Source organism: Arvicanthis niloticus, chromosome 2 (genome assembly GCF_011762505.2).
Source record: "Arvicanthis niloticus isolate mArvNil1 chromosome 2, mArvNil1.pat.X, whole genome shotgun sequence".
In the NCBI taxonomy this organism is placed as follows: Eukaryota; Metazoa; Chordata; class Mammalia; order Rodentia; family Muridae; genus Arvicanthis; species Arvicanthis niloticus.
The window spans coordinates 15,554,753-15,582,669 of record NC_047659.1 but is presented as its reverse complement, the minus strand read 5'-3'; the positions used below and the strand labels follow the sequence as shown (position 1 = coordinate 15,582,669).

At 38.4% G+C, this 27,917-nt stretch overlaps 2 protein-coding genes across 4 annotated transcripts in view; both read right to left on the bottom strand.

Annotated features, from left to right (window-relative positions):
• Positions 1-27,917, bottom strand: part of Rabgap1 (RAB GTPase activating protein 1) — a 123,508-nt gene that overhangs the window by 43,944 nt on the left and 51,647 nt on the right. For all 3 annotated transcript variants that reach the window (XM_076928657.1, XM_034494778.2, XM_034494779.2), the window contains 3 exons: positions 23,757-23,931; positions 20,514-20,607; positions 15,333-15,483 (listed from right to left, as the gene is read on the bottom strand). In XM_076928657.1, coding sequence (XP_076784772.1) covers positions 15,333-15,483; positions 20,514-20,607; positions 23,757-23,931 — 420 coding nt within the window. The remainder of the gene's footprint in view (positions 1-15,332; positions 15,484-20,513; positions 20,608-23,756; positions 23,932-27,917) is intronic.
• Positions 2,230-9,435, bottom strand: Gpr21 (G protein-coupled receptor 21). Its single transcript, XM_076928656.1, has one exon. It carries the CDS (start codon positions 7,442-7,444, stop codon positions 6,395-6,397), a length of 1,050 nt encoding a protein of 349 aa, XP_076784771.1. The 5' UTR covers positions 7,445-9,435; the 3' UTR covers positions 2,230-6,394.

Genomic DNA, 27,917 nt, shown 5'->3' with positions numbered 1-27,917 from the left:
ATCCTCACATTTGAGTAATAGTTAATTGATATTTTTCAAGATCACCGTGTCAATATTTTTACCGAGTCGTCTCCTTATGTGTACACTGGGCCTTAACGTTACCACTCCTTGTTATTCTTGTATCATTAACTGAGCCTGTTTTTCTCTTTACCTACTATCCTGTCTCTGCCTTTCTCATTTACTAGTTACCCCTACTTAAGCTTTATTTTTGAGCTTGCCTGATGTTTAAAAATACCTTTTGCACTTGAATTTCAGACCTTTTTGTTTGTTTTAAACAGTACCTTATTCTGCAATAATGAATATAAATTTTTTTCAGGTTGTATCAGTTGGAGTTTAATTTCCAGGGTTCCTTAGGAAGCCCATATCTTCATTTGTTTTGGTCTCTGATTACTTTCCAAGAAGCTTCTCCGATAGTTGTAACATTAAAGGAGAAGTAACTAGTCACAAGTGCATACCTAAAGCCCCAGTTACTGTAGTAGTCCCAGGAGCCTAAGGCAGAAATTCAAGGGCAGTCTGGGTATGGCAACCTGTTGTCAAAAAATATATGGCAAAAAAATTATATATATGTATACATATATATGTGTGTGTGTGTGTGTGTATTATATATGTATATATATTTTTTTTGAGCAAGGTGGCCCAGTGGGTAAAGTGCTTTCATTTACTCTGTGAAAATTCCTAACTATGCAAGTTTCTAACCTGTCTAAGCCTAAACATTCCTGACCAACAAAAGAAGGAAATTAAAACAAATACGTGTTAAGTCACCCTGGGAAGTAAATGAAGTAACCACCTGGACATTGCTGTTAGAAAGGCCTGGGTTATAATCAAGATCCTCCATTTAGAAGCTGTGTGTATTTAAGCCTCTGCTTCCTAATTTGTTTCAAGAAAGGTTAAAAATAATCACTTGCTCATACCTGTTGGGCTCGTACAATGTGTTGGGCAGATTGAATAAGGTGCTCATGAAATTCTCCTAAAACCTAACAGCCTGAGGTTTACATGTATATTGTTGCTTATACTCCTTATGTCTGTATTTAGGCACATGTGTAGCTGTACATGTCCAGGTGATGGCCCATTCAAACTAAGTTCCAACTCTTCGAAAAAGCAATACAAAGTACTAGAAGAGGGCAACAACGAGGAGCAGATATCTGAATTCTGATCACAACACATGGGAGCAGTTGGGCTCAGATACCATGTAAAATGTCAGAATAAGAACAATTACTTCTAATCCTTTACTACCCCCTTTTCTTTGCTACATATGACCTTATGGCCCATCTATCTGCTATTTCGCCAGTGCCCAAATGATACTATTAATTCCCTAAGAGATCCCATATACTTTGCTTTTCCAAATAGACACTGTGTCAAGACAAGTTGCCCTTGTGCATGAAGCAAACTAAATGAAATTGGCTGCTCTTTGGATCACCACAAAACAGAAAGCTGTAAAATGATGAAATATAAATCAGTGACATAAAATTATCTTAAAAGAAGACTTTCAAAGGCTAGCAAGACTTGCAAGGGGTCTGATGAGAAGACAGGTGAACTCACATGAAAGCAGCACAGTGCTCAACAGAGCACAGGCAGGTCAGCACCGGCCACAGACTCTTCCTGTGTCTGAATGGCAAGGCTTCTGCAATCACAACGTTGATCCCTCACATCACAGAACAGTGTTATAAACTTCCATCTCTACCAGGCAACCATCTGCAGAAGGTGCTTACTGATATACTTGCAGGAAATAGACTGCCATTATGTGAACTTACCCTAAATGAAAGAGAGACCATGTGTCTCATAAAGATGCCTTGATAAATTCCTGCAGGTGGGGGTTGTCTGTGAGGTCCCTTGAAGACCTAATTACAGACTTTTCATACAAAACATCTCAAGACTGTAAGACAGAGATACCACCTCACTGGAAATGCCCTCTTCTGGAAACAAAACAAAACAAAACAAAACAAAAAGAAAAAACAAAACCCAGGAAAGAAAACAGCTAGAAAACTGTTATTTTACTGTTTACTAAGACTTCTGCTCTGAAACAGGTTCTATATTAGACTCTGGGGATGCTGCTATCAGGGGTACTGTCCCTTGCATTCACTAAATTTTCAGACGATAAAAGGAAGTACACAAGTCATCATATGATCCTCAGGGATTGCTAATAGCATGGAGTAGTGATCTAGCATTGAGCCTCCATAATCCAAATGTACGGAAGCATACCATAACATATAGCTGAAATGTGAAACAATGGCAGATACAAACAAGAGTAATCACTTTTATTCATGAATCATTTTATGGTAACCCACTTCTGTTATCTGATTCAGTTCTATGGAGCCCTATGAAGGAAAAAGAACCTTTAGCATCTTTTTCTCTCCCTACTTTACTAACCAGCTACTTAGGTTTCTACATTCTCAGTTCAAAGTTCACTGTTACTGTGTCACATGTCCTTTTATCACCCACATTTTTAAACAAATGCCAGTGACTCACTTGCGGTCAGTCATAAGAAATAGCTACCTCATTTGTAGAATCTATATCAATAATATGTATCAACACTATGTATAGTTTAGTATATCTACATTTGATTTTTCTTCAACCTGAAACAGAAAAATTATGCAAAACTACATTATTCCATGACTTACAGGCTTCAAAAAAATCTTACAATGCTACAATTTTCCCATCATGAAACATCTCCCAAACTGATCATATAACAATAAACTCTGGTTTGCCAATAACTTATTTCACAGATCTTTTTAATACAGAAGCACATGGACCTGGTCAATGAAATTAAGACATTTCCTACAAAGTCACTGCACATTTTCCAAATGAATCTTTGAAAAACTGAGAAAACCCTTCCCAAATCATTCCACCATTGGAGCCTGTAGACCTTCCATTTCACTTAATGAAATGGACAGTTCATTTATAGTTCAAGTTTCTCCAATCCTAAAAATATTAAACTATTTAAGTACAAAGAAAAAGCCAGTATAAAAGGCTCAAATAGAATTTATCAAGCAATACTGCTAAAAGGAAGCCTGTCCAAAATAGAACTTTGAGTAAGAAGAAACAAGCTTGTGACTAACTCTAGTACCCATTTGGGTTGCTCTGCTCTCCTTAAGGTGGGCACTGGATCACATACAACTACTTCTTCACTTTTAAGAGGCACAAACATTTTCACTGAAATCACTGTATAAAAACACAATTCATTTACAAAGTAAACAAGTAGTATTATCTTACTTCAAGCTTTACTGTTAAGTAATCTTATACTATCTCTAAGAGCGTATGTGTATTCTGATGCTAGTGACATACCAGAGTCAAATGAGCTATGTGAGCTTTCTGCATCTAAAAATATGTGTTTTTTTCTGACTCTGAACTAGTCAGATTGGCATTCAAACAAAATATCAAATGTTGCACTAAATGTGGCAGAATAAAAAGATTAAACACCAACTTTCTGAATCTATCATGTAGAGAACTGTCCCTTCCCCAAGACTGTGTAACTATGCCCTTTATCTCTTCTTACCCAGCAAACTGAAAATAAAATGGTCATGCAGACAATGAATAGAGAAACAGAATTGATTTCTTAAGCCTTAACATTTACACAGCACAATGAAGATGAGACAATCTGAAAAGACATCTATTAGCACCTAGGTTCTGTGAGGGTCTATCTGGATGTTTTCCTTCATCTTAGTTTCTTTTGTAGTCTGTGCCTCAAAAAGCAATATAAATTCTACTTTGAAAAGAATGTTTTTAATAAAATCAGAATTTAATACTAGTAAAACTAAGCAACTGTTTTTTTTTAAATCTTATTTAAAAAGCTGTGTTTAGATTAAGCATGGTTAGATATTACCAGAATAATTTTCTTTTTCACTGTTACAAAATGGAACCCTTTAACAATGAAAACAAACAAATGAACAAACAAAAAAATAAAAAGTACTTAACTCCTATCCAAAAGTAAAGTCTGCTCTCTTACTACAGTTTTAATACATTTTAATAAATACTTTCTCCAAGATTCCCATGTTTGCTGAACTAAAAATTCATAAGCATAATACTAACATGAAAAGACTAAACTTCCTAGCATGTATGAAAGAGAAAACTGGTATTGGTGGCACACCTGTAATTCCAGCACTGGGGAGGGGGAAGAAGAACTAGGGGAGGCCAGCATGGGCTACAGAGACTACTTCTCAGAAGGCAATGAGATGCATCCAAACCAAATCTATAGAGCTAAGCTTTCAGCTGTGCAATGCAAGGAGAATGTATTACAAACTGGTTTTCAGAATCCAGTAGAAAACATTTTCTCCTTGAAGCAGAAATCCAACAAAGCTATTTCTAACCCTGCATTTTCAGCATGGGTTCTAAATTCTGAAACAGCAGAGTCAAACTTGCTAACACTACATATTCAGAACAAGCAAGATTTGGAGAACTCAGAATCTATTTCTGTTTTCCAATGTTTTGAGACAGGATCTCATTATGTAGCTCTGGCTGTTCTAAAACTCCCTATGTAGAGCAGCCGACCTTGAACTCACAGAGATCCACCTGAATCTAGAACTTGGAATCTGAAGTTTAAATATTCTTATAATTCTTAGTCACTTAAAAAATTTAAAGCAGAACACATCTAGGGTTAAAATAAAATCAATGTCTAAAACGTAAAATCAAAATTGGCTGGAAGTTGGGCATGGTGGATCTTTAATTCCAGCAGAGACAGGTGGATTTCTGCGAGTTCAAGGCAAGTCTGGTCTAGATAGTGAGTTTTAGGAAAGTCAGGGATACACAGCAAACAGACCAAGTAAATTCTGCTATGGATATACAAGTGAAAATTACTTGCCTTGCTTGCAAAGGTGCAATACCAGAATGGGGTGTGTGGGTGTGTGGGTGTGTGGGTGTGTGTGTGTGTGTGTGTGTGTGTGTGTGTGTGTCTGTCTGTCTGTCTGTGTGTATCTGTTTGTCTGTATGTGTCTGTGTTTTTAAAAAGAAGTGTTTTAACATCAGAGTGAAAAGCCAAAGCATATCTGCCTGTTTTATAAAATATTTGTGTCCTTTTTTGGATTTGGAAATCCAGTTTTACCAGCAACCCCCGGGTTTCCTCCATTGTCCATTGCATTAAATATAACGATTATATGTACACTACAACCTCTAGCCAAACACAGAGGCCAATTAATTTTCCTGACAATAAAAATGAAAACTAGCACATAGAGGGGATTCTGACACTAGCTGCCAACAGCCCTCTCTCCTTTTAGACAAACAATTCTCTTGGTCTTAAGACAGTCACTTTAAAAAAGGTTAACACTACATATAAACACACAACATTCTAATTCTAAACAATAAAATTTTATACATTTGCTAATGCTTTGGAAAATAAAATAAAACCAGACGAGTGAGACAAGAACTGTATGTCAAAGGATTTTTCCAAAAAGAGGATAGCAGGAAGGAGACTTGGCCCAACTAGAGTCCCCTTTCTCCCCTTCCAGGAGGCCTCCTTAATAGGGTCCAAAAACTGTTTTCCAAAATGAACTGGTGACTGTGATGCTAGCTGACTGTTTAGAAGGCAGACAGTTTATCTGACCCTGGACTGATTGTGTCGGTGGACTCAGTTCTTATCAAAAACTTTGGATTAGAACAGAAAACACTACAGTACTTTAAAAAAATATTTTCACATAACATTTGGACAGCTATTCATCTATTATTCATTTAGATTAAATACATTTTGTTATTTAAAAAACCCAACTTAGTGTACATAGTCTCAATATTTACAGACAGAGACCTGGGAAGAGCACTGTAATTCACTACTGCACACACGCTCACAGTGCTCACAAGCGTGAGGTTGAAGCAGCTGGCTCTCATACACTGTGTGGCTTCACTGCACAGCTGCTTCACTTCAAAACTCTATGATGTTCAGTGCTTCATCCTATGGAGATTTCTCTCAAGAGGCAGGAAAACAAAATATCTAAATGAATGCTGAAACTTGCAGTACAGTTATATTTTGGCACAAATAAAATCCTTGCTAGTTCATCAATATACTTTAATACTTCCTGTTAGAAGATACCAATTTCAAATAAATTCCAACTTGCGTCAAAGAATCCATAAAGGGGCAAGAAAATGGTTATTTTTTTTAACATGCTGACACTTTCACACCCAGATTCAGGCACGCCAGTGGGGAGAGGTTCAAGTATGGCTTTACTACTTTTGAATCTGAGAACTGTAGTCACTGCCATGACATTTCAAAAACTGGATCAAGAGTGATGTTTGTTTTTCATGATCCTGATTCTTCTAATTTTAAATGTCATTTAGGAAACAACTTCTGCAACCTATGAAGGTTATCTGGATAGTCTGTAGCTGCTCCTACATCTTTAGTGAACTGGGAGCACAGAGATGGAAGAGAAAAACTGAACCAAAGCCATCCTTTCTCCTTGAAAACAGAGTCCCCTCAGACATGAGATCCATTAGGGGGTTCTTTGCTCCTAACTGTGTAAGGGTCCTTGGCTGTGGTGTGACTTGCACAAGAGGTACACATAGACCCTGAAAGGCCCTTTAGTCCTCGCTGGAAAACACTGTTGGAGAGACTGTAAATGATACAGTTGCAGAAACTGTTACTAATAGCAAGCCAGGTAGTCAGGAAGGATGCAAGGCGGCTGCTGCAGCCAGTAGAACTCTCCAGCAAGAAGTAGATGATGTACGGCAACCAGAGGACATAAAACACACTGGTGATTCTGAATAGGACCATGGCATAACGCTTATCTGGACAGGTCTGGGCATCCCCAGTTTCCCCATTCTGGCTGCTGAATCGGGCTTGCCTTTCGCTGATTTCTTTTGTGTGCTGCTGGCAGATGCGGAAGATGTTGAAATACGTGAAGCAGACAATGAGGGCAGCTGGGGCATACAGCATCACCACGATGAACAACGTGAAGTAGGAGTTGGTGTGCCAGGACTCTGCACACCACTGAAATACATCTCCATGATATCCTGGTTTACCCCAGTGGAAGAAGGAAGGCAGGAAGACCAGGGTGGAATACAGCCAAATCAGAAAAATACAGAGGCGTAGTCTCCAGGGAGTAACCAGGGTATTATAGGTTAAAGGCTTAGTGATGGCAATATATCTATCAAGGCTGATACAGGCCAGAGAAGCCATAGAGATGCTCTTCAGAACTGACACTACGAAACCAAATACTTGGCAAGTCACAGCCTCCTCCATCGGAAGAGGGTAGTAGAGGAGTGATAAGGAAGGGACCAGGCAGCTTACCCCAACCAAGAGGTCAGCATATGCCATTGTCTGGATAAAATAACTTGTAGAATGATGGTTCAACAGAGGTGCACAGTGAAACACAAAAATCACAATGATGTTGCCAGAAATAATCAATACAGTTAGAAAGACAATAATCAGCACTTCCAAAAGACAGAACCTGACAGTTTCCAAGGAGCCCAGTGCCAGAAGACAGAAAGGATGGCTGCTCTGATTACCATCCCAGGTGGAGTTCATCTCGTGCTCAGGAACTGGCTCTCACTTCATGCTGCCACCTGGCTGCTGTCACAGTTCCTAGGAGCTGCTACTGTCATTGCAGTGACAAAGCCAGGGAGCCCTAGGCACCAGGTTCCTGGGGTTGCTGCTGTGGTGGGTATACTGCCTGCTGTACAATTTCCCTTTAAATTCTTCCTGGAATAGGGAGAGCCAACAGCAGTTGTCTGGCCAGTCCCAGGCGCAGGCATACTACCAGGTTCACCATACACATAGCAAGGAAGTAAGGCAAACTGGGGACAGTGTCTTCACGCCAAGTGAGGGTGGGGAAGGGGCAGAGGGAGGAAGATTAGGAGCTTCAGCAGGAGTTGTAATGAGTCTCCTCTGAACAGCTGATAGAAGAAAAGGAGAGAGTATTTTACATTTTGCATTCCACATCCTAGACAAAGAACCTAGCTAGCTCTGACTGCCAGCACCCCTCCCACTTCAGCCTACGCAGCCCCCTCCATAAAGGGCCCTTACTCCAGAGGAGCAGCAATGCCATGCTTCCAAGATCAACATAAAGAAATTACAGACCCTCATTTTCTTTTATTTAACCTGTTGTAGGAGATTCTCCTTATGGTAATCCTGAAAACATTTGGCTACATTATCATTGATAAAAATTAACCAAGATTAATTTTCTCCATTAAATACAATGTACTATTTTATATCTGCAAACACCTTAATACAATTTACCTGCTTAGCTCAATTTCGGAGTGTTACCTGTGATTCTGCACGCTGAAATCCAAACAAAAGCCACAATACATCCTTAGCAGAAAGCCTTGCAATGCAGGAATGTGAGTGAAAGCCTGCCTACTGCAGAACTAAGGCACAGAGGGAGGGGTTAACAGAGTAGGAGGAGACACAGAGAAGGGGCTTGGGAAAAGGAAGAAAGGGAGGCAGGGAAGGAAAACACACGTGCTCGTGCTCGAGCACACACACTGTAGCATCTTGGACAACTCATTAGCACTCATTCCCAGAGAGGAGCTTCCCGACCGCACAGTGGGTACTGACTTGGTGTGCCCATAGTATAGCGTTGAAAACTGTTTCCTCTCTGGTCTAGAATCTCCCTCGTAGTTAAACGAGAGGAATTCAGATTGCCAGTAAGAAAAATTGGCAGAGAGGGGGATTGAGAGAAGAAGGGAAAGAAAGGAGAGGGGTGGAAAGAGAGAGAGGAGTCAGGATTTGGGCTGAAGCTCAGTACCAGAGCGGGGAGGGAAGTCCTATTTGTGTATCACTTCCCCAAGAACAAAGGACAATGTCACAGAAGGGAAGCCACAGAGGAATGCTAATTCAGCTGCACAGGAAGTCATAGCTGAAAGACAATACTCAGCCTCAATTTTCTTGTATCATTTATTGGATATTGGCTGATATTAGGAAATGGTGCCATTCTGTCTCCCTCATTCTGTCATTAGTTAGGTGCTCCACCTGAGTGGAGTGACAGACTGAGGCAGCACAGATATTCAGGAACAAATCTTTGCATCTTAGAGTGCAATCTTGTTTCTACTTATATAGAAAATGCAAACTGAAATAACATTTTCTTTTTTTTGGATAATGTCATAAATGGTGTTTTTCAATAACTGGGTGCTGTGGGAATGGTACAATTTTGCCTGAATAAAGCCTCACACCCTCAGTAAAGTAAAAGAAAACAAATGCTGGCAACTGTAATAATCCCAGGAGATCTACACACTTGGACAAAGCACTATTTGATCCAACTTGTATGTATGTATGTTTGTTTATTTATTTATTTATACATACATGCTTTCTCACAGAGGGCAAAGAATGCTCCTAATCACAGTTCAGTGAAGTGTGAACACTTTACTTCAAGAAAGTAAGGACCTCAGAAACATGTTCAAGGAGACCAGTAATAGTATGTGACAGGCCTCAGTAGAGACCAGCTGCACAGAAGGGACAGCCTCCTGCCTCAGAGCTTTTTGTATTTAAATCACTGTCACTCATAGATAACTTGAGGTACTATGACTCTTGTTCTCACCTCTCCCAATCCCCTTCCATACTCATTTACTAGTACGAGGTATGCTGAGGGTTCTACCTCTGAGTATCTTACACAGTACAGCAGTCTCCTGATTTGCAATTTTACATTCCATTATCTTAGCACAGCTGTATTCTGAAAACACTGAATGGAAAAATCCTACAGTTTGAGACAGCCAACATTCACATAACATCACAACACATACTGTTATTGCTATTTTATGATTATCTATTATTTTTAACCTCTCCCTATGCCTACTTTGTAAGTTATACTTTATTTAAGGTAAGGAATAAAACTAATTACAGGTCTGGCACTACCAGTACCACAATTCATGCCCCACTTATCTTTTGCCAGGTTTCACTGAAACCAAAATAATATTCTAAAACTAAAACAATAGGTAAGTAAATTAACTAGGCAGTAGCTTACACTTAGTATGACTATGAATTATCCCTGTTAATACTAATAATCAGAAGCAAGGTTCTATTATCACATTTTATGCCTAGGGATATTAAGTAGGTCAATAAAAACATGTAGAAACAGTGAAGCTAGTGGGATTTGAAGACAACCTGCCTTTTGTCTGACATACGAAATCATATTACATGCTTGCTTTTTTTTTTAATTTCACTTATTTATTTAATTTTATTTTTGAGGCAGAGTCTCACTTTATAGAGCAGGCTGTTCTCAAACTCACAGAAACTGGCTTGCCTCTGCACTAACATGCTCTGTTGCGTTACACTGTTTTTTAAACCTAAATGTATGGCTTTAGTTGGAACTGGAACCACAATTGAACACTATAACACTTGCCTTGTATATATAAAAGCCAGCACTGAAAAAACCATAAAATAAACATGAAATAAAATGATTCAACTTTTTTTTATCCTGTTACACAAAACCATTAACATGTCACTTTCTAAGATTTGGCCCCTACTGGCTTCCAGCCTCACCCCAGTCTCACTTTGGAATCACCCAGCATTTCTCACACTTGAACTGAGCTCTTCCCAGCGCCTCCAGCATCACACTCCCACGCTCTACTCAGACTACAAACCTCCAGGGTGACTTCAGAAGACAAGACCTTTTAGAAAGCTTAGGTGAGAAACATTCAATGCCATATGAATTCAGTGGTTATGTACTTTCTTCTAAAAATCTCATGAAATTTTATTTGTTTAGTTGACTGAAACAGAGACAATACTTTTTTTTTTTTAAATGAATAATACAAGCCAAATACAATAAAAATTTTGTTTTTAGGTTTCAAGAGCTTTGGAATGAAGCTGTAATAACTGGGTAAGCATTCCTATTCTTGAAATTCAGGACCTAGAAGCAAGTGCTAAAAAAATCTTGGAATAAGGTTTCAGAGCACTTCAATTTTCATATCATGGTGGTTTAACTGATAAGTCAACATAATCCAAACCAAATCAGACCAAGACAACCCAAAACACCACCACCACCACTACCACTACAAAACAGAAAACACCAAATCAGAAACAGTTCTGATCTCAAGCTTTTAGATAGGGATATTCAGTCTGTATCAGGCTAAAGGATATAAAGCTTCTGTGGGTTAAACAAAACGAAACAAAACAACAACAACAACAACAACAAAAAGAACAATCCCAATACTAACAACTTCAAAATGGTCAAGACAATGTATTCACATTCTTGGAATTCAGGAAACCTTGGAACTTCTTAGCCAGATTTGACATTCAGAAACTCAATGAATGGAAATGTTTTCACAAAGATATGTGGAGGAGGTCACACTGCCTGACCTAATATAAATGGTGCAGCAGGGAAATGGGGAATACGGTATGCTTGCCTACCATGACCAAGATCCTGGGTTCAATCTCCAGCACTGGGGGAAGAAGAAGTATTTATAGACAACACTCCTGTATAGATCAATCCACTGTAAATTACTTACAATACATAATACAAAGTAAATGTTAACCAAATATTTGTTAGATTTTATTATTTGGGAACTAATGATAAAAAAGAAAAGTTGATAATCTCTATCACTGAAGCTTAATTCTGTGGATATAGAATCCAAAAATATAGAAAACCATCTTCATTTGATTTTCCAATGACTGGTCTAAAGTGAAGACACTCATTTGAGTTTATAAATGGAAGAGTGAGAACACTGAGTTAGTGCTCAGGCTTCCTAACTCCATGTGCTTCCTGTTGAACAGACTCATTGCTGGGTGAAAGGAAACAATCTCTCAGTGATGACAATGTCATTGGTGCATTCTATTTCTAGACTTGTGAGATGTGGCTGGGCCTTCACGGCTTCAACTGCACAAGCAATTTAGAGATAAAATACTAGTGACACACAAGTGTTGCTAGTTTAGGTCTGAATGTGAGTTTGTAATTGCAGCAAAGCCCTACACTTGGCGTTAAAGCTCAGCACAGAGAAGGAGACACACAGTGAGAAGGGGCACGTCAGGGTGTGCTGCTGCTGACCTACTAGTCTTTCTCATATTAAAATGAATTTACAGTAGAGGCACTTTTCCTATAAAATTTGAAAACTAAACATTAACTCAAAAGGAGCAGTAAGAGGTACTGACATAAAATAAAGATATTAAAAACATAGCCAAAGACAGAAGCACTGAGGAAGGTTTTGGAAGTTGCAAATTGTAAACTGCCTTCTTTTCCTTTCATGCCCAACTCCAGCTGACATGCTAGCAGATTCAAACATAGTAACGAGACAAGCAGTGAGGCGGGCTGAGGGAATCACTTCCTGACACCAGAAGGGATCTTTAAGTCCTTGCTCTGGTGTGGTAGTTTAGTCCCAGAACTTGGGAAGTAGAAACAGGTGGATTTCTGTAAGGCCAGCCTGGTCTATAGGTCAAGTTTCAGGCTAGCCAAGACTACATAGTGAGACTCTGCCTCAAGAAATCAAAAAATAAAACAACCTTAAGGACATATTTTATACAATGGACTCCATGCTGCGCCGCCGGCCCCCCCCCCCCCCCCCCGTAACATTTAACATTTCTTTCTTTGGGTTTTCTTTTATTTTCTCCTTCCTTCCTTCCTTCCTTCCTTCCTTCCTTCCTTCCTTCCTTCCTTCCTTCCTTCCTTCCTTCCTTTCTTTTTTGAAGCTTTATGCAGAGTGGAGATTGAGATAGGGAGCTGTTGCTAAGACTAGCTTCAAAACTTACGGTGTAGCTAAGGATGAACTTGAATGGCTCCTGCCTCTACATCCCTAGTGCTGCGACTACAGGAGTGAGCTATCAATACATGGCTCAAGACTTTGTAAGTACAAAGAACACACTGTAAAACAATCATAAAAGTACAATAAATATCTAATTCAGGGTGACAATCTCCTGTTATTACCAAGCTTTATGCACTGTGTGGAACTTTATATGCTACGTTTTTGGTAGCTCTTGATTTTCTATGTAACCAGACAATAGCACAAAAAGAGATTGCACCAAAGATTCTGTTTTGGTTTGTTTGTTTTGTTTTTGACTGTAGGGGTGCAGGAGGGAGGGGGGCGAGGGTTCCGAAACAGAGTTTCTCTGTGTAGCCCTAGCTGCTCTTGAACTGCCTCTGCCCCTAGAGTGATGGGATTAAAGGCGTGTGCCACCAGTGCCCAGTGATTCTTACCTTTTATATGAAAAGAACTTTTCGACTACAATACTTTTATTTTCTAGGTATGTGAGCACCTATGAATTTTATGTGATGACATTATTATATATAACATTTTCACATACATATTCATCCACCCATTATCCTTTCTTATTCCCTGCTCCTGTTGACTTCTTTCCTCTTCTCAACTACTATGGCCTTTCTACTTTTATATATTTTTTCTTATTCTTTCTTTCTTTTTTTTTTTTTTTTTTTTTTTTTGATTTTTCCTCTGCCTCCCAAGTGCTGGGATTAAAGGCATGCGCCACCACCGCCCGGCTATATTTTTTCTTCTTGTAAACCAACAAATTAAGTTAGGGTCACTTACAGGAGCACAAGTGGAGGGTTATTTTCAGGAGGTAGACCATGTGCAAGTAGCTGCATCACTGAAGAAAACACGTCTCCCCCACAGTGATCTCTAAGCGATATAGAGATAAGGAGGTGTAGGACCTTGTCTCCGTCCTACCTGATGGAATGAGTTCACAAGGTCACCATCATGTGTAGGTCTTGGGCAGATTGTCTAACTCTCAGCAGCTGAGAGTTCAAGTGCTACATTGTGCCTGGAAACCACTGTACTCCATCCCTTCCCTCTGGTTCCTAGATCCTTTTCACCCTCCTCTTCTGCAGTGTCTCCTGAGCCCTGGAGGGGGTGATACCAATAGACTCTTTCCTGGAACATGTCTCAAAAACTGTACACTAGAGAAAAAGACACCCCATTGTTCTACCAGTCCTTTATGACTCCCACTGTGTTTTGTCAGACACATTCAACAAAGGACCTTCAACTATTCTTGAGATAGGCTTCCTAGGCCCACAATTCTGTTTATGTTGGATACAACATTTTCTTTTAAAGATCATATCTCCTTTCTGTATGTTGTTTTCCCATTAAATTATTTCAACAGTTTCAAAAAGATAATATAATAAAATAATTCATAATAAAATTTAAAATGTTTTCTTTATAAAGATTTTACTTCTTTCTCTTATCAAAAATTCTCAGGTTGGACAGAGTGGTTGAAGGAATCTAGGCCTGAGAACCTAAGTGTGGCCCTTGGAGAATGAGCCCTTAACTGTTTTCCTCTGCCCACACATGTATAAGGGCACTAGCATGCCCACATACTCACACAAAATAAATAAAATGAATCTGTATCTTCATAACTCAGGTTTCAAATTTACCTATCAGGGAAGCTGCTTCCTAGTAGATAAACTCCCACAATTTTTGGAAAACTAAAACCAAAACCAGTAATATGGGTACAAAAGGTACAAACACTGGCTAACTTTGTAGAAAACCATTTTACATGTTTGTATACTATACATAGAATACTTTTTTTCTTGCTTTGTTTGTGAAACTTTGAAGAATGCCTTAACTTGAGCAGGGCATACTGTGAAAATAAGGGTTTCACTTTGGAGGAATAAACAAGATTAAATGTAAGGCTGCAGATTATTTTCTTATTAAGTGTAGAAACTAAAAGAAAGCCTTCTTTATTGAAAGCATTTTTTAAGAAAAATAAATCTATAGCTGGGTGTGGTGGCTCATGCTTATAATGCCAGCACTTTAGACCCCTAGGAAAGAAAACTGCCACAGGTCCAAGGCTAATCTTTAGTGAACCTTGAGCTCTAGACAGTCCAGGGACCTTTTTAAAAAGCTAAACATACAAAGAGCTGGGCTTAGTGGTGCATGTCTTTAATCCTAGTGTTTAGTAGGCATAAACAGGTGAATCTCTGAGTTCCTGGTCTACAGAATGCATTCCAGGACAGCCAGGGCTGGCTACACAGAGAAACCCTGTCTCAAAAACCATAAAAATTATAAAAAATAAGAAAAAACAAGCAAACAAAAACCCACCCCAACAAAATGAAGCACTGTAATCACCGCATTACATAAATGCCCTCCACCCCAACAAAATGAAGCACTGTAATCACTGCATTGCATAAATGCCCTCCACCCCAACAAAATGAAGCACTGTAATCACTGCATTGCATAAATGCCCTCCACCCCAACAAAATGAAGCACTGTAATCACTGCATTGCATAAATGCCCTCCACCCCAACAAAATGAAGCACTGTAATCACTGCATTGCATAAATGCCATGGCTCAAAATGTTAATCATTAATGGAGGTGAGAAGGACATTTCCCACAACTGAGATAAATTCAAAACCGAGGAAGTAAATTTTGTGCATTCATCTTTGTGCCAAAAGAAAAAGACATCTTTAGACTATACTTATTTAAGATAAAGTATAAAAGATTTGACCATTCACTCTCAACTTTATAACCTCTCTGACCTTTGTGATGAGAATTCGGTACTTTTCTACCAAGTGATCGTTGTTGTGGCAGCCTGCTAGCAGCTGCCAGACTTCTCCACGAAGAGCTTCAGGAACACCACTTCTCACTAAGGATGACAACTGCTTTGGTCTCACACTCAAGTTGAGATGCCTAAAAATAAAGCCATAATTCATTACTTTGGCAAAGGAATAGACTCTGAAAGATTCTTTAATGAAAATAAAATGGTTTACAAAGATATGAGAAGGTAACATAGTAATAATAAAAAATAAAGTATTAACATGGCATCTATAAACCACTGTGTCTAAGTATTATTAAAGCATTATCTAAAAAAGAACTGGAAGGTAGGAAGTGGTGGTGCTTTTAATCCCAGCACTCAGGAGGCAGAAGCAGGTAAATCTCTGAGTTTGAGGCCTGCCTGGTCTACAGATTGATCCAAGACAGCCAGGACTACACATAGAGAAACCCTGTTGGAAAAAAAACAACCAATCAACCAACCAAACAAAAAGTAACTGGAAACTGCAGGGACCTTTTTGGTTATAGCTTATGTACAAGTTAGAGCAAAACTAAAATTAGCTGCTGGAGAAATGCTTTGATTCTCCCACAGAGACTGTCACCTAGTTCACCAATGTGTAACTTCAGTTCTCCCTTCTGTCCATCTCGACCTTGCATACAAATGGCAAAAACACACATACACATGAAAAAATAAATAAAAATAGATCCTTGAAAAATTGCAATTAATGGGCATAAAGAAACAGCAGCAGCAACTATGAACTGCATACTTAAACATTCTAAGTTACAATATTTCAGGTATGTTACTCTTCATGTAACAGCTTGAATATACGTGCTAGCTAAGAACATTCTTACTGAAACAATAATACAAGTTACAAAAGCCTTGGTTTCAGATTTCATGTATAAAATGAACAAAATAAAGCCTGTTTTCAAACACTGGCATGATCTCAGTGCTTTGTGTCTTAAACTGACCCTATCATAAAAGGCAGATGTTATGTCCATAATGCAGAGAAGATCAAGGAGGCTGGTCAGTTCACTGAAGGTTTGGGTGATCCTGAGACATGTCACAGCTCCTCTGTGACAAGAAAACCACCATTAATGAGTCACTAAAGCAGGATCCTGACCCAGAAATGCTCCTGCGACTATCACATTGAAGCACAAGTCACCGATTTTAAAAAACCATCAGCACATTATAAATATGTCTGAGACTTTTCACATCACCCAAATTCTATGAGAATAATACAATATGTATTTAAAAAGTGCTCATCACTTGTTCTATGATTCTGTACCCTGATGTAAAAGATAAGGGCAATTCATATAAAATTTTCCTTGCATGTGTGCATATACGGAGAGTTGCCAGCAAAAATAGTATTACTCTTTATGCTACTAATTAAGGGTCTGAAACATTATGGCCTTGGGGCAAATAAACTTTAACTGACACACAATTATGTGTCCATTTCCAATTATTACTTATGATTGTTTTGATTTTAAATAGTTGTGACAGACTATCATTGGACTGCAAAGTCTTAAATATTTGCTATTGGACTCTTCACAGAAATATTTGCATAAAAATATACATAACTTTAAAATAACTTTACATAACTAGTAAAATTTCTTTCAGAATAATTTTAGTCATTGACAGTATTAACTCCACATATAAATAGCATACTATTTTATACTGAGCACACTAGTGCTCCTATTTTCCAAGGGTCACATTCAAATGAACCTGGAGAATGACACATAGACACTAGTGCCGTTATTAAAATTTAGGTTGAGGGGCTGGAGAGATGGCTGAGTAGTTAAGGGCACATACTGCTCTTCCTGAGGACCCAGCTTCAATTACCAGCATCCATATCAGGTAGCTGACAAGTGCCTATAACTCCAGCTCCAGGGGGATCAGACTCATTTATGCACACCCCTCTCCCCACCCCTCCCCCATAATTAAAATATTTTTTTAGACTTATTTTTTTATCTTATGTATGTGAGTACATTGTTGCTCTCTTCAGACACACCAGAAGAGGACACTGGATTCCATTACAGATGGTTGTGAGCCACCATGTGGTTGCTGGGAATTGAACTCAGGACCTCTGGAAGAACAGTCAATGCTCCTAACTGCTGAGCCATCTCTCCAGCCCAATAAAAATAATAAACAAAACAAAACAAAACTACTTTCAGTAAATAAATCAGCGTCAGGATCAGATTTGCTATGTTAACAAATTCTGGGTTTGCCAGTTTAGTTATTAGAATGCCTAACCTGTGTGTAAAAATGTACAAGTCGGTAATACTGTTATAATTGAAAGACTGCACACAATTTGGTGCTGTGCTAGGTGTGTGGTAAATGTTTACACTATCACTACTACAACCCTAATATCCTAGAACATATAGGATGGACAAAAATGTTCAAATGGATGAAACAGACTAGATTATTATATATTTGAAGACATAAAAAACAAGCAAAAACAGTTGAAACGATCTTAGGACAGCAGAAACAGATGGAAATTCAGTTAATATATTTAGAGAATGGCAGGACACAGCTGATTATGAGTAACAAAGTTTGACAACAAAACAAAAGAAGCCATTATACAAAGTGTGCTGGCTTCACAAAAACAGAATGAGGTCTTACCAGGTGTAGTGACACATGACTTGAATCCCAGCACTTGGAGGCAGAGGCCTGCGACCTCTGTGAGTTCTAGACCAGCCTGGTCTATAGAATAAGCCCCAAGACAATTAAAAAAAAAAAAAAAAAAAAAAGAGCTCTGAACTATGAACACTGTGGAGATGGTTTTAATGACATTATTATGAAGTCTTGTCAACACTGAATTACAATGCTGGTTTAGCCCAGAAACAATGTACACATATAAAATCCCTGCAGCAGCGGTCCACACTCCAGCTCACTCAACTAAAACCAAACCTGACAAGTATCAGCAATCCTGTTTCCTATTAGTAAAGAAGTATCAAAATTTAAGAGACATTTCCAAGGGCTTTTGCACAGTTCATGTATTACAGCTGTGTGTCTAAAGACAACTCATGCTTTGGTTTACCATTTTCTTTTGTACATATTTGATATTTCCCAATGTAGACAGTGTTGTGTCCAAAGTATAAAGCAGTAACCAAGTATCAGAGCAGATGATGTCCATGTGTAGTGTTAAGCCTGAAGGGCATGACATCTGCTGAGACACAGCTTTACCGAAAATACAGTTAATTTTAATAGTCAAAACTTGTAAGAGGAAAAAAGAAAACCCTTAATGTACAAGCCCCATAAATAACTTTAATGATAACCTTAATAACCAGAGCATCAGCAATAAAGACATGATCAGATCACTTTCAAATTTAGCTTTATCATCCCAGGACATCCTACCAAGGAAGAAAAGATATGGTACATGTGCCTCACCAGAGCATCAGAACCCAAAGGTAATATATTGTTTGTAAACAGGATAAAGAATAGTACTTCCTAACACTACTGTCAAACTCTTTTTGTTGTTTTTCTTTTAGACAGGGTCTCATTGTGCATTGCTGGCTGGCTTAGAACTCATTATATAGACCAGGCTGGCCTTCAATTCGGGGAGATCCTCTGCCTCTGCATCCTGAGTGCTGGGATTTAAAGGACACCATACTCAGCCAAATTCTTTGTTTTGAGACACAGTTTTGCTATAGAGCCCAGGCTGGACCTGAAGTCTTAATCTTCCTCCTTCCACATCCCAGCCCTGAGATTGTAGACATGTTCTACCATGCCTAGTTTGCAGAAACCAGTCACGCTTTGTTTTGCAGTTCTGATGATTAAACTGAGGGCTTCAAGCATGCCTGGCAAGTGTCCCACTACAGAGTCATATTCCCAGCCTAAGCCTAAACTATTGATTTTAGTAGTAAAACTAATGGATACAGTGAGGCACTCATGTCATGCTCAGGATATTCAGCTTTGCCATTTCAGATATTATATGCATCACAGGTAAGGAAAAATCCTACTTAAAGTCTCTACTACGTCTCTCTCTTTCTCTCTCTCTCTCTCTCTCTCTCTCTCTCTCACACACACACAGAGCGACTATCTTCTAAACTCTTCTGATCATTGGATATTAACAATGGTGTGTATTTTTTTTCTTCATAAGAATTTGACAGATGTATTTAGAATTGTTATAAAGGTAAACTGCTGTTTTGCTCATTGAAGCACACTGACTTTCATTAATACTTTTTTTTGCCTCATCTTTATATTAAAATTTCCCACACAAATGGCAATAAAAAAACTTGACAATACCTGATTTCTGTCCCTTATTTTTCTACTTGCTAGTTGTACTTAGATATCTTTAAACTTAGATATATTTAAATAATTAGGAAATTACCTAACACTGAGAATAACTAATAATTGGAAGAGAGGAGATCAGACTGAAAAAGAATCATCTCCAATCACAGAAGATTTTAAGCAGTTCACCATGTGTGGCCTGCTAACTGTTAAACATTTGGCCTGAATAGCATGCAGGTTGGTATCTTCAAAAGAGCAACAAGACAGGCCTCACCTGCGTCCTGCAGAGAACCAATAGCTACATTTTATAAGTATATATCTGAAACCCTAAGGAATTTCTTGCACCAGAGGTTGTAGGGAATGTCTAAATTTGAAGTTCGACAGACTTCTGATTGCATCTAATTTCAGAGCACCATAGAACCAGGCTTGTATTCATTACATTTCCTCACCACTCTAGTAGAGGGCACACTCCTGAAAACAGACTTTGTAGTCACAAGGAGATTTGTGGGGCAGTCTTATTTGCACACAAAGCCATTGTAGAGAAACCTTCTTATACTCCTTCAGTTAGAGCTTGGCAAGCAAGAGGCAGCTCTGGCTTTAAAGAGTGAAGGTGGCAGTTGTAAGTTCTGTTGGTTATAATCAACTAGCCAGTCATTCCTATCTTCTCCACTGTACAGGACCAAATGACTGTTCTCCTTCTCTTCCTCTCTCCCTCTCTACCAATGAACTCTGTATGTCTGGACATTTTTCTTATCAGTGAGACTTTGTTAGGTTTCTAATGATCTCAGACTGATTCATGAGCTTGTTGTTATCCTGATGTATGTCTAATAGATTCCTGAGTGAGGTCTTATTTGCACATCTCTGCTATTGGTTCCAGATTGAAATTAGTTAAGAAATGAGAGTGACAGGTGAGACACAGAGTGAGTCTATAACTCACCATTTTGACAGCAGTTCTCCCCATGTTTCCAGAATTTTTTCTGCACACTCTTTGGATACATCTCCAAATCCACTCAAGAGAGGTTCATCATTATCTGTAATAAGCAAAAAAAAAAAAAAAAACAAACAAAAACAAAAACAAAAAAAACCCATGGGAATATAAAAGGCAAATGTAAACATTTATTGAGAACATAAACCTATAATATATGTTCTTAGTATTTATGCACAATGTGAATAATCCCATCTCAGGTATAATGCTTTTATAGCCTGTTTAATTCTCTCTTGCTTTCTATATGTCTTTATTATGTCAATTATAGAAAAGTCATCTATCAATAAAATACAGAACTCAAAATGTGAAATGTTTTCTTTTTTTCAAAGTAAGCAGTTTCATGTACAAAAACATGTAACAGTTTTGTCTAAAATAGTAAAGAACAAAACTAGTCACCCATGGGCCTAGTAAAGGAGTGTGGTACGTGGTGGAATGATGGTTTTATTAAATCATCTCTCATTTTTGTGTCTCTAGCCCACTTTCCCAATTTTTACCTTTACATGTCTGAAAATGCTATAATGACATTCAATGCTTTGCATACTAATTTTAAAAATAACTATGACGTGTATTATGACTTATATAAGGTAAGTGAATGCAAATGTTTGTATTTACATGACAATATAAAAAGATAAAGAGTTAAATTATCAGTATGATCTGTTAAAAACACCAAACAAATGGAGAATAATCAAGATATTAATATCACTGCTTGAGTGAATGATGAATTATCATTAGTATTTTTTCTGGTCTTTAATGACATTATGACTTACTTTATACATGTTCTATAAAATGACATTAAGTTAGAACAGAAAACAAAATATTAATAAGGACAAAATGACTACTTTAAAATTTAAGGAATGAAAATTAACAATATATAGGGAACTAGAGAGATGGCTCAGAGGTGAAGAACAGTGACTACAAAATATAACAAGGACATATGCTCCACTATGTTCATAGCAGCCTTATTTATAAAAGCCAGAAGCTGGAAAGAACCCAGATGTCCTTCAACAGAGGAATGGATACAGAAAATGTGGTGCATTTACACTATGAAGTATTACTCAGCTATTAAAAACATGAAATTCTTAGGCAAATGGATGGAACTAGAAAATATCATCCTGAGTTAGGTAACCCAATCAAAAAAGAACACACTTGGCTTGCACTCACTGATAAGTGGATATTAGCCACAAAGCTCGGAATACCCAAGATATAATTCAAAGACCACATGAAGCTCAAGGAGAAGGAAGACCAAAGTGTGGGTGCTTTGGTCCTTCTTAGAAGCAGGAACAAAATACTCATGGGAGCAAATATGGAGACAAAGTGTGGAGCAGAGACTGAAGGAAAGGCCATCCAGAGACTGCCCCACCTGGGGATCCATCCCATATACAGTCACCAAATGCAGACAGTATTGTGGATGCCAAGAAGTGCTTGCTGACAGGAACCTGATACAGCTGTCTCCTGAGAGGCTCTGTCAAAGCCTGACAAACACAGAGGCTGATGCTCACAGCCAACCACTGGACTAAGCAGGGGGTCCCCAATGGAGAAGTTAGAGAAAGGACTGAAGGAACTGAAGGGGTTTGCAACCCCACAGGGAGAATAACAATATCAACCAACCAGACAGCCCCAGAGCTCCCAGGGACTAAACCACCAACTAAAGTGTACACATGGAGGGATCCATGGCTCCAACCGCATATGTAGCAGAGGATGGCCTTGTCAGTCTTCAGTGGGAGCAGAGGCCCTTGGTTCTGTGAAGCCTCAATGCCCCAGTGTAGTGGAATGCCAGGGTGGAGAGACAGGAGTGGTTGGGTGAGGGAACACCCTCATAGAAGCAGGGAGAATGGAATGGGTTAGGGAGTCTCGGAGGGTAGAGGGGGCCCAGGAAAAGGGATTAACATTTGAAATGTAAATTAAAAAAACAGAGACAGGAAGGAAGGAAGGAAGGAAGGAAGGAAGGCAGGCAGGCAGGCAGGCAGGCAGGCAGGCAGGCAGACCACAATTTGGACCACAATTTGAAATGGTTGGCAGGAGAATGCCAAAGTGCATCAGACTTCAAAGAGAATACATGGGCCTTTATACACGTCAATAATTTATAAGAGTCAAATGTAGATGATATCAGACTTCAACTCAGATTCAAAGCACGCAAATTCAGATTCACATTATGATTGCCAATTTCTATCTATGTAGCCTGTGGCAAATTTACTTATCTGTGATTCTACTTCTTTATATGAAAAACGAGGACAATAATAATCTATTTTTCAGGCTTACTGTGAGGATTATGAGAATCAGGCACTTTGCTACCACACAATAAGCATTTAATCATTAAAAATGAATAGTCCTAAAAACTAACCATAAGGTGATTAATCCCAAGACAGTGGGACTTATATAAAAGAGAGAGAGAGAGAGAGAGAGAGAGAGAGAGAGAGAGAGAGAGAGAGAAAATCATACATAATCATGGATATTTATCTTTTTTTAACTTAAGCATTTCTTGTACCTCTTTATTTTTGTTAATGTGATTGATTTGCTAGAAATGTTCAAGGCGTTTTGCACTTTCAATCCCAGCTCAAAACAACTCTTTTAGGATGTCCCACAAACTCTCCAAAATGAAAAAAACGAATTTGATGAACATCGTGTGAATTTCACAGATACAAACTCAAATGACTTTCTATTATCACATTAAAAATGAAGCCCTTCTATTGTTATGACAACCCCTGTGAAATGCTCTCTTTTTCCTGTGCCAAAAACTTCCTTCTAGCTCTTACTTCTTTGTATTACCTTTAAATAGTGACCAAAAGATTATAAAATCTCATTTTCCAAATCTGATTACAAGTATCTTAAAGAATGCCCAAATGTGGGCTGGTGTGGTGAGTAAAGGTGCTTGTTGTTCAGCCTGTTGACCTCAAGGTCACCCTGCAGTCAACAGAGGAAAAGGCAAGAACAGATTCCTGCCAAGTTGTCTGGACCCTCACTGGTACACTGTGGTGCAAGTATAAACCATACACACAAAAATAAATGCTGGGGAGGGGGGAACGTATGGCAACTTCAAATATTTTCTAGCATCTCCTAGTTGCTTGTCTATGAGAGACTCTCATAAGTGCTTCACTGAGTTCCAACACCACATCCTACTGCCAGCCCCTTATAAAGATGAAGTTGCTGCAGTATGCACAACCGTCCCTATACGTAAACCAACCTCTCTACACTTACCTTCTTCTTCATCATCTTCTGGAGGAGAGGGGATCATGGAGCTCTGGGATCCAGACTGTGGCAGGCGAACTGAAGGACTGGCTGTAGTTTTCCTCCTCTCTCTCTCTGACTCACTTTCCAAACACACAACTTCATATAAAGTGTCAGCATTATTCTTTTTCTCCTTCTGCTTTATCTTGATGACAAAAAAAAAAGATTATGTAGCAAACTTCTTTGTTTTATCATTTTTTAGTTTTGTATTGGATATAAGAATAAATGGTATTTTCTTGAATTCCACACTAAATGTAACCTTTATCAAGTAGAAAAGCATAAGTTAAAGGCCTGGCATGGTGGTAGACACTTTTAATTCATGGAAATCAGAAGCAGGCAGAGGTCTGTGAGTTCAAAGCCAGTCAGTCTACATAGAGACCTTGGCTCTAAAACAAACAAACAAAAACAAACAAACAAAACAACAACAACAACAAAAACACAAACAAAAAACCCAAACTCTTAAGAAAATTGAACATTTTAAGGGACATTGCAGTTTTATCTGTCATTAAAATAAATCATCAAATACTTAATCACCAATATTTAATCAATGTGAAAGTCACCTGTCCGGTGTCTTTCCAATAAATTTAAGGTGTCTTTTCAGGTTTCCTACTTAAATCCACTTATCAAAATTGTAGATATAGTCCATAAGTTTAGCACTAAGAAAATCCTTTCCTTCTTTTGCTTAGTTCAAACAGTATACAAAAGATTTTCTTAACTCCAAAGCTGGGCAGGAGGACAGTAGGTAGAGATGAACAGCAGGAAAGACATCAATAAAATTCCCAACAATTTTTACCAAGTAATCTCAACCTACACTCTGGTTTTTACTTTTAGGCAAGCACCATAAACAATGCATATGGGCCTAATTAAAAAAATTAGACACACATACAATTTTGTCAGCATAATACATATTTTGAGCACTTTAATATTTCTATTATTGCCAGTTGGAGGGAGCATGGGGGAGATGAAAGGATGCTGAAGGCACAGAAAGGTGCAGAGCACAGCAGATGGATGGTGGAGGACAAGGTTATCTACAAGGTACAGGAACACCAGAGTAGTCTTAGGAGTACGGCCAAGATGATAGCAATGTGTCCTTTAATATTGTCCTGAAGTGCAATTTAATATATGAGTCTTAGCCTGAAGGCTGCATTAAGCATCTCCACCAGTAGAGGCCAAGCACAACCACAAAATAAGCACAACAAAACCTTGCCAAGCCAGACCACAGAATATCTGATTAGTTTAGCAACTGCTTCTAGGGTTGCTTAGTTTTCTAGACAAATATATTTATCTCTAACCCAGCTGCTTATTATTAGTAAAGGACTCTGGCTCTGTGCAGTTACAAAGTGGCCTGCACGCTTGTGTCTAGGAAAATACAAATAATTTTTGTCAGATAGAAAAGATGACCCAAAGGTTACCTACCTAAAGCATAGTAACCTTAATAATTCCCTCACCGTCCGGCAGACAGGGTTTTTTCATGTAGCTTTGGCTGTCCTAGAGCTCACTATGTAGATCAGGCTAGCCTCAAACTCAAGAGATCTGTCTACCTCTGTCTCCTGAGCGCTGGGATTAAATTCAAGATTGCACCACCATTGCCTGGCAGTGATCTTATTCTAATAGTTTTTGATTTTTTATTTAAATAGAAGAACCAAATAGGCCCAAGTTCTTAAGTACTTAGTTTTATCATCTTTATGACTAGTAAACTAAATTAAAATCTTTAATATATATTCATCCCTAAACTGAAAACAGTATGATTTTGAGAACTATAATGATAGGAAAGTACTATTTAAATATTTTGATGTTAATTTGTTAAATTACTTAAAAACAAACCAAACAAAACAAAAGAAAAACAAAACACAGGATCTCACTGTGTAGCCCCAGCTAGCCTCAAAGCCAACAGGATTCATGTGATGCTGCCTTCCAAATGCTGGGATTAAAGATGTGCACCAACATGCCCGGCCTACATTGCTCTTTAAAACATTACCTAATTGCTATCTGAAACACTTCAAAGATTAACTACACAGCTATCCATGTTAAAAAAATACAAAACAGTAAACGTTTCTCCAAGACTATAATACAAAAGTAATGTAACCAATGTCATTCACCTAGAAAGTCTTCCTTGCTCACACTGTCAACAGTACACCTTATAAGTTATATAAAGGTAAGAATGGGAGCAAGCTGATAAGTTATTAACTCCATATGAAAAAATATTCACTGTTCAAGCACATGGGATTCATTATACTATTTTAAAAACCTCTCTCTGAATTTTCTACAGTCAAAAGCATTGAAATTTACATATTGCTATACATATTTTTATAAATATTAAATAATTTAAGTATGTAAGTTTCTAAACTGTTATACATTCAAATATATACAACTGACAAAATACGAATTATATAAAATATAAAAATTATGTATATATACATATATATATATGAAAATCAATCTAATAGGACAAAGGAAGAACAAACATGTGTAAGGGAAGACATCCCCGTTCCTGGGTAAGGTGACATCTCCTTAATAGAAACAACAGCAACTTGTCCCAGAGCTAAACTAGTGAATTTTAATGTTTATCTAAAAATCAAATAAAGAGTATCTAGGAAAGCCCGTAAACACAAGAGTATCTGCCGAATGAAAGTTGCCCTACCAAATACAAAGACATAAAGTCTTGGACAGCAATGCTTTACTAAATGGACCAAGAAGTAAAAACTTCAAAGCCCAAACACACATGAAAAGTGGATAAAGGAAGCACCCCAAACCACTGAATAGTGTAATAGTTAATGAATTACACATAGACAACTAGATGGCCCTTGGCAGAAGGCCAAGGCTTACTGTACAGAGAGTCACTACACTAATAAATCAGAGATCTAGAAACATCATGACAGTAATAGAAAAGTGAAAAGTACTTTTAACTTTCCCATTTTGATGCCAAATTCAGAAGCTTTAAAGAAAAACTTGATAATTCAACTGTGTAAAAAAGAAACTATGTGTCAAACTCAAAAAGAATCACTAAAACTAAAGTGAAAAAGACTAGTAAAAATGGAGAAAATACCATATCTAAAGGGGTTGACCTAATTAATACATAGATAACCTATAATCCCCAGCACTTAGAAGGCAGAGTTTACCGTGGCTTGAGACACACAAATGAAGAGGAAAAATAACTAAATGATGTTAATAAGAAATATACAAAAAAGGGAAAGTTATTATTTGACATGATAAAATGTTTGCCATCATTGCTCAAAAGATAAAACTTTCCATAGTTATCACTGTACCACCTGGTGGAAAAAAGTTATCACTTTCCACCTGGTAGAAAGGCCTAGACTAGCCCTTGGGGGTAACCCTCATGCCCCCCAAAAGTTGATGCCTACCAGGTCTCCTCAGCCCATAGTACTTCCCACCCAGAAAGCCGTATTAAATGAGACTCAGCCAAATTTGGATGGGTCAGAACTCAGGCTGGTCCAGATAATAGAGTGGGCTTTTCAGGTGTTAAATTCTACTAACCCAGAGACTACTCAGGCTTGCTGGCTCTGTTATGATGTAGCTTCTCCTTACTATGAGGCTGTGGGGCTCATAGGTAATTACTCAAACTCTGTCTCACCCTCAAGCTGCCGCTGGACCTCTCGAGGTGCTAAGATCACGCTAACAGCGGTCTCTGTATGAAGGCTCTGCCTGGGAAAGGTCCCACATACTCACTCTCACCTGTGCAATACAACTGTCCATGTAGCACAGGAGGACAGTGTTAGTTACTTATCTCCCTCCCCTCCCCCCCGAAGATGGTTGGTGGGCATATAAAATAGGACTTACCCACTATGTTAATTCCAGGGTGCTGAACCAAGCCCAAGACTTCTGTGTCATGGTCCTGCTGGTGCCTAGGCTAATATACCATGCTGAAAATGATTTCCCAGATGCCTGGGAGGGAAGACTCCACAGGTCCAAAAAAGAGCCTGTTAGCACGACTCTCACAGTCCTCTTGGAATTGGGAGTAGCAGCAGGGGTAGATACCAGAGGAACCACCCTAGCTCTATAGCCTGAGTACTACCGAAGACTTAGAGAAGCTATCGATGTAGATATTCAGGCAATGGAAGAATCCATCTCCAAATTACAGGAGTCCTTGGCTTCTCTATCTGAAGTAGTCAT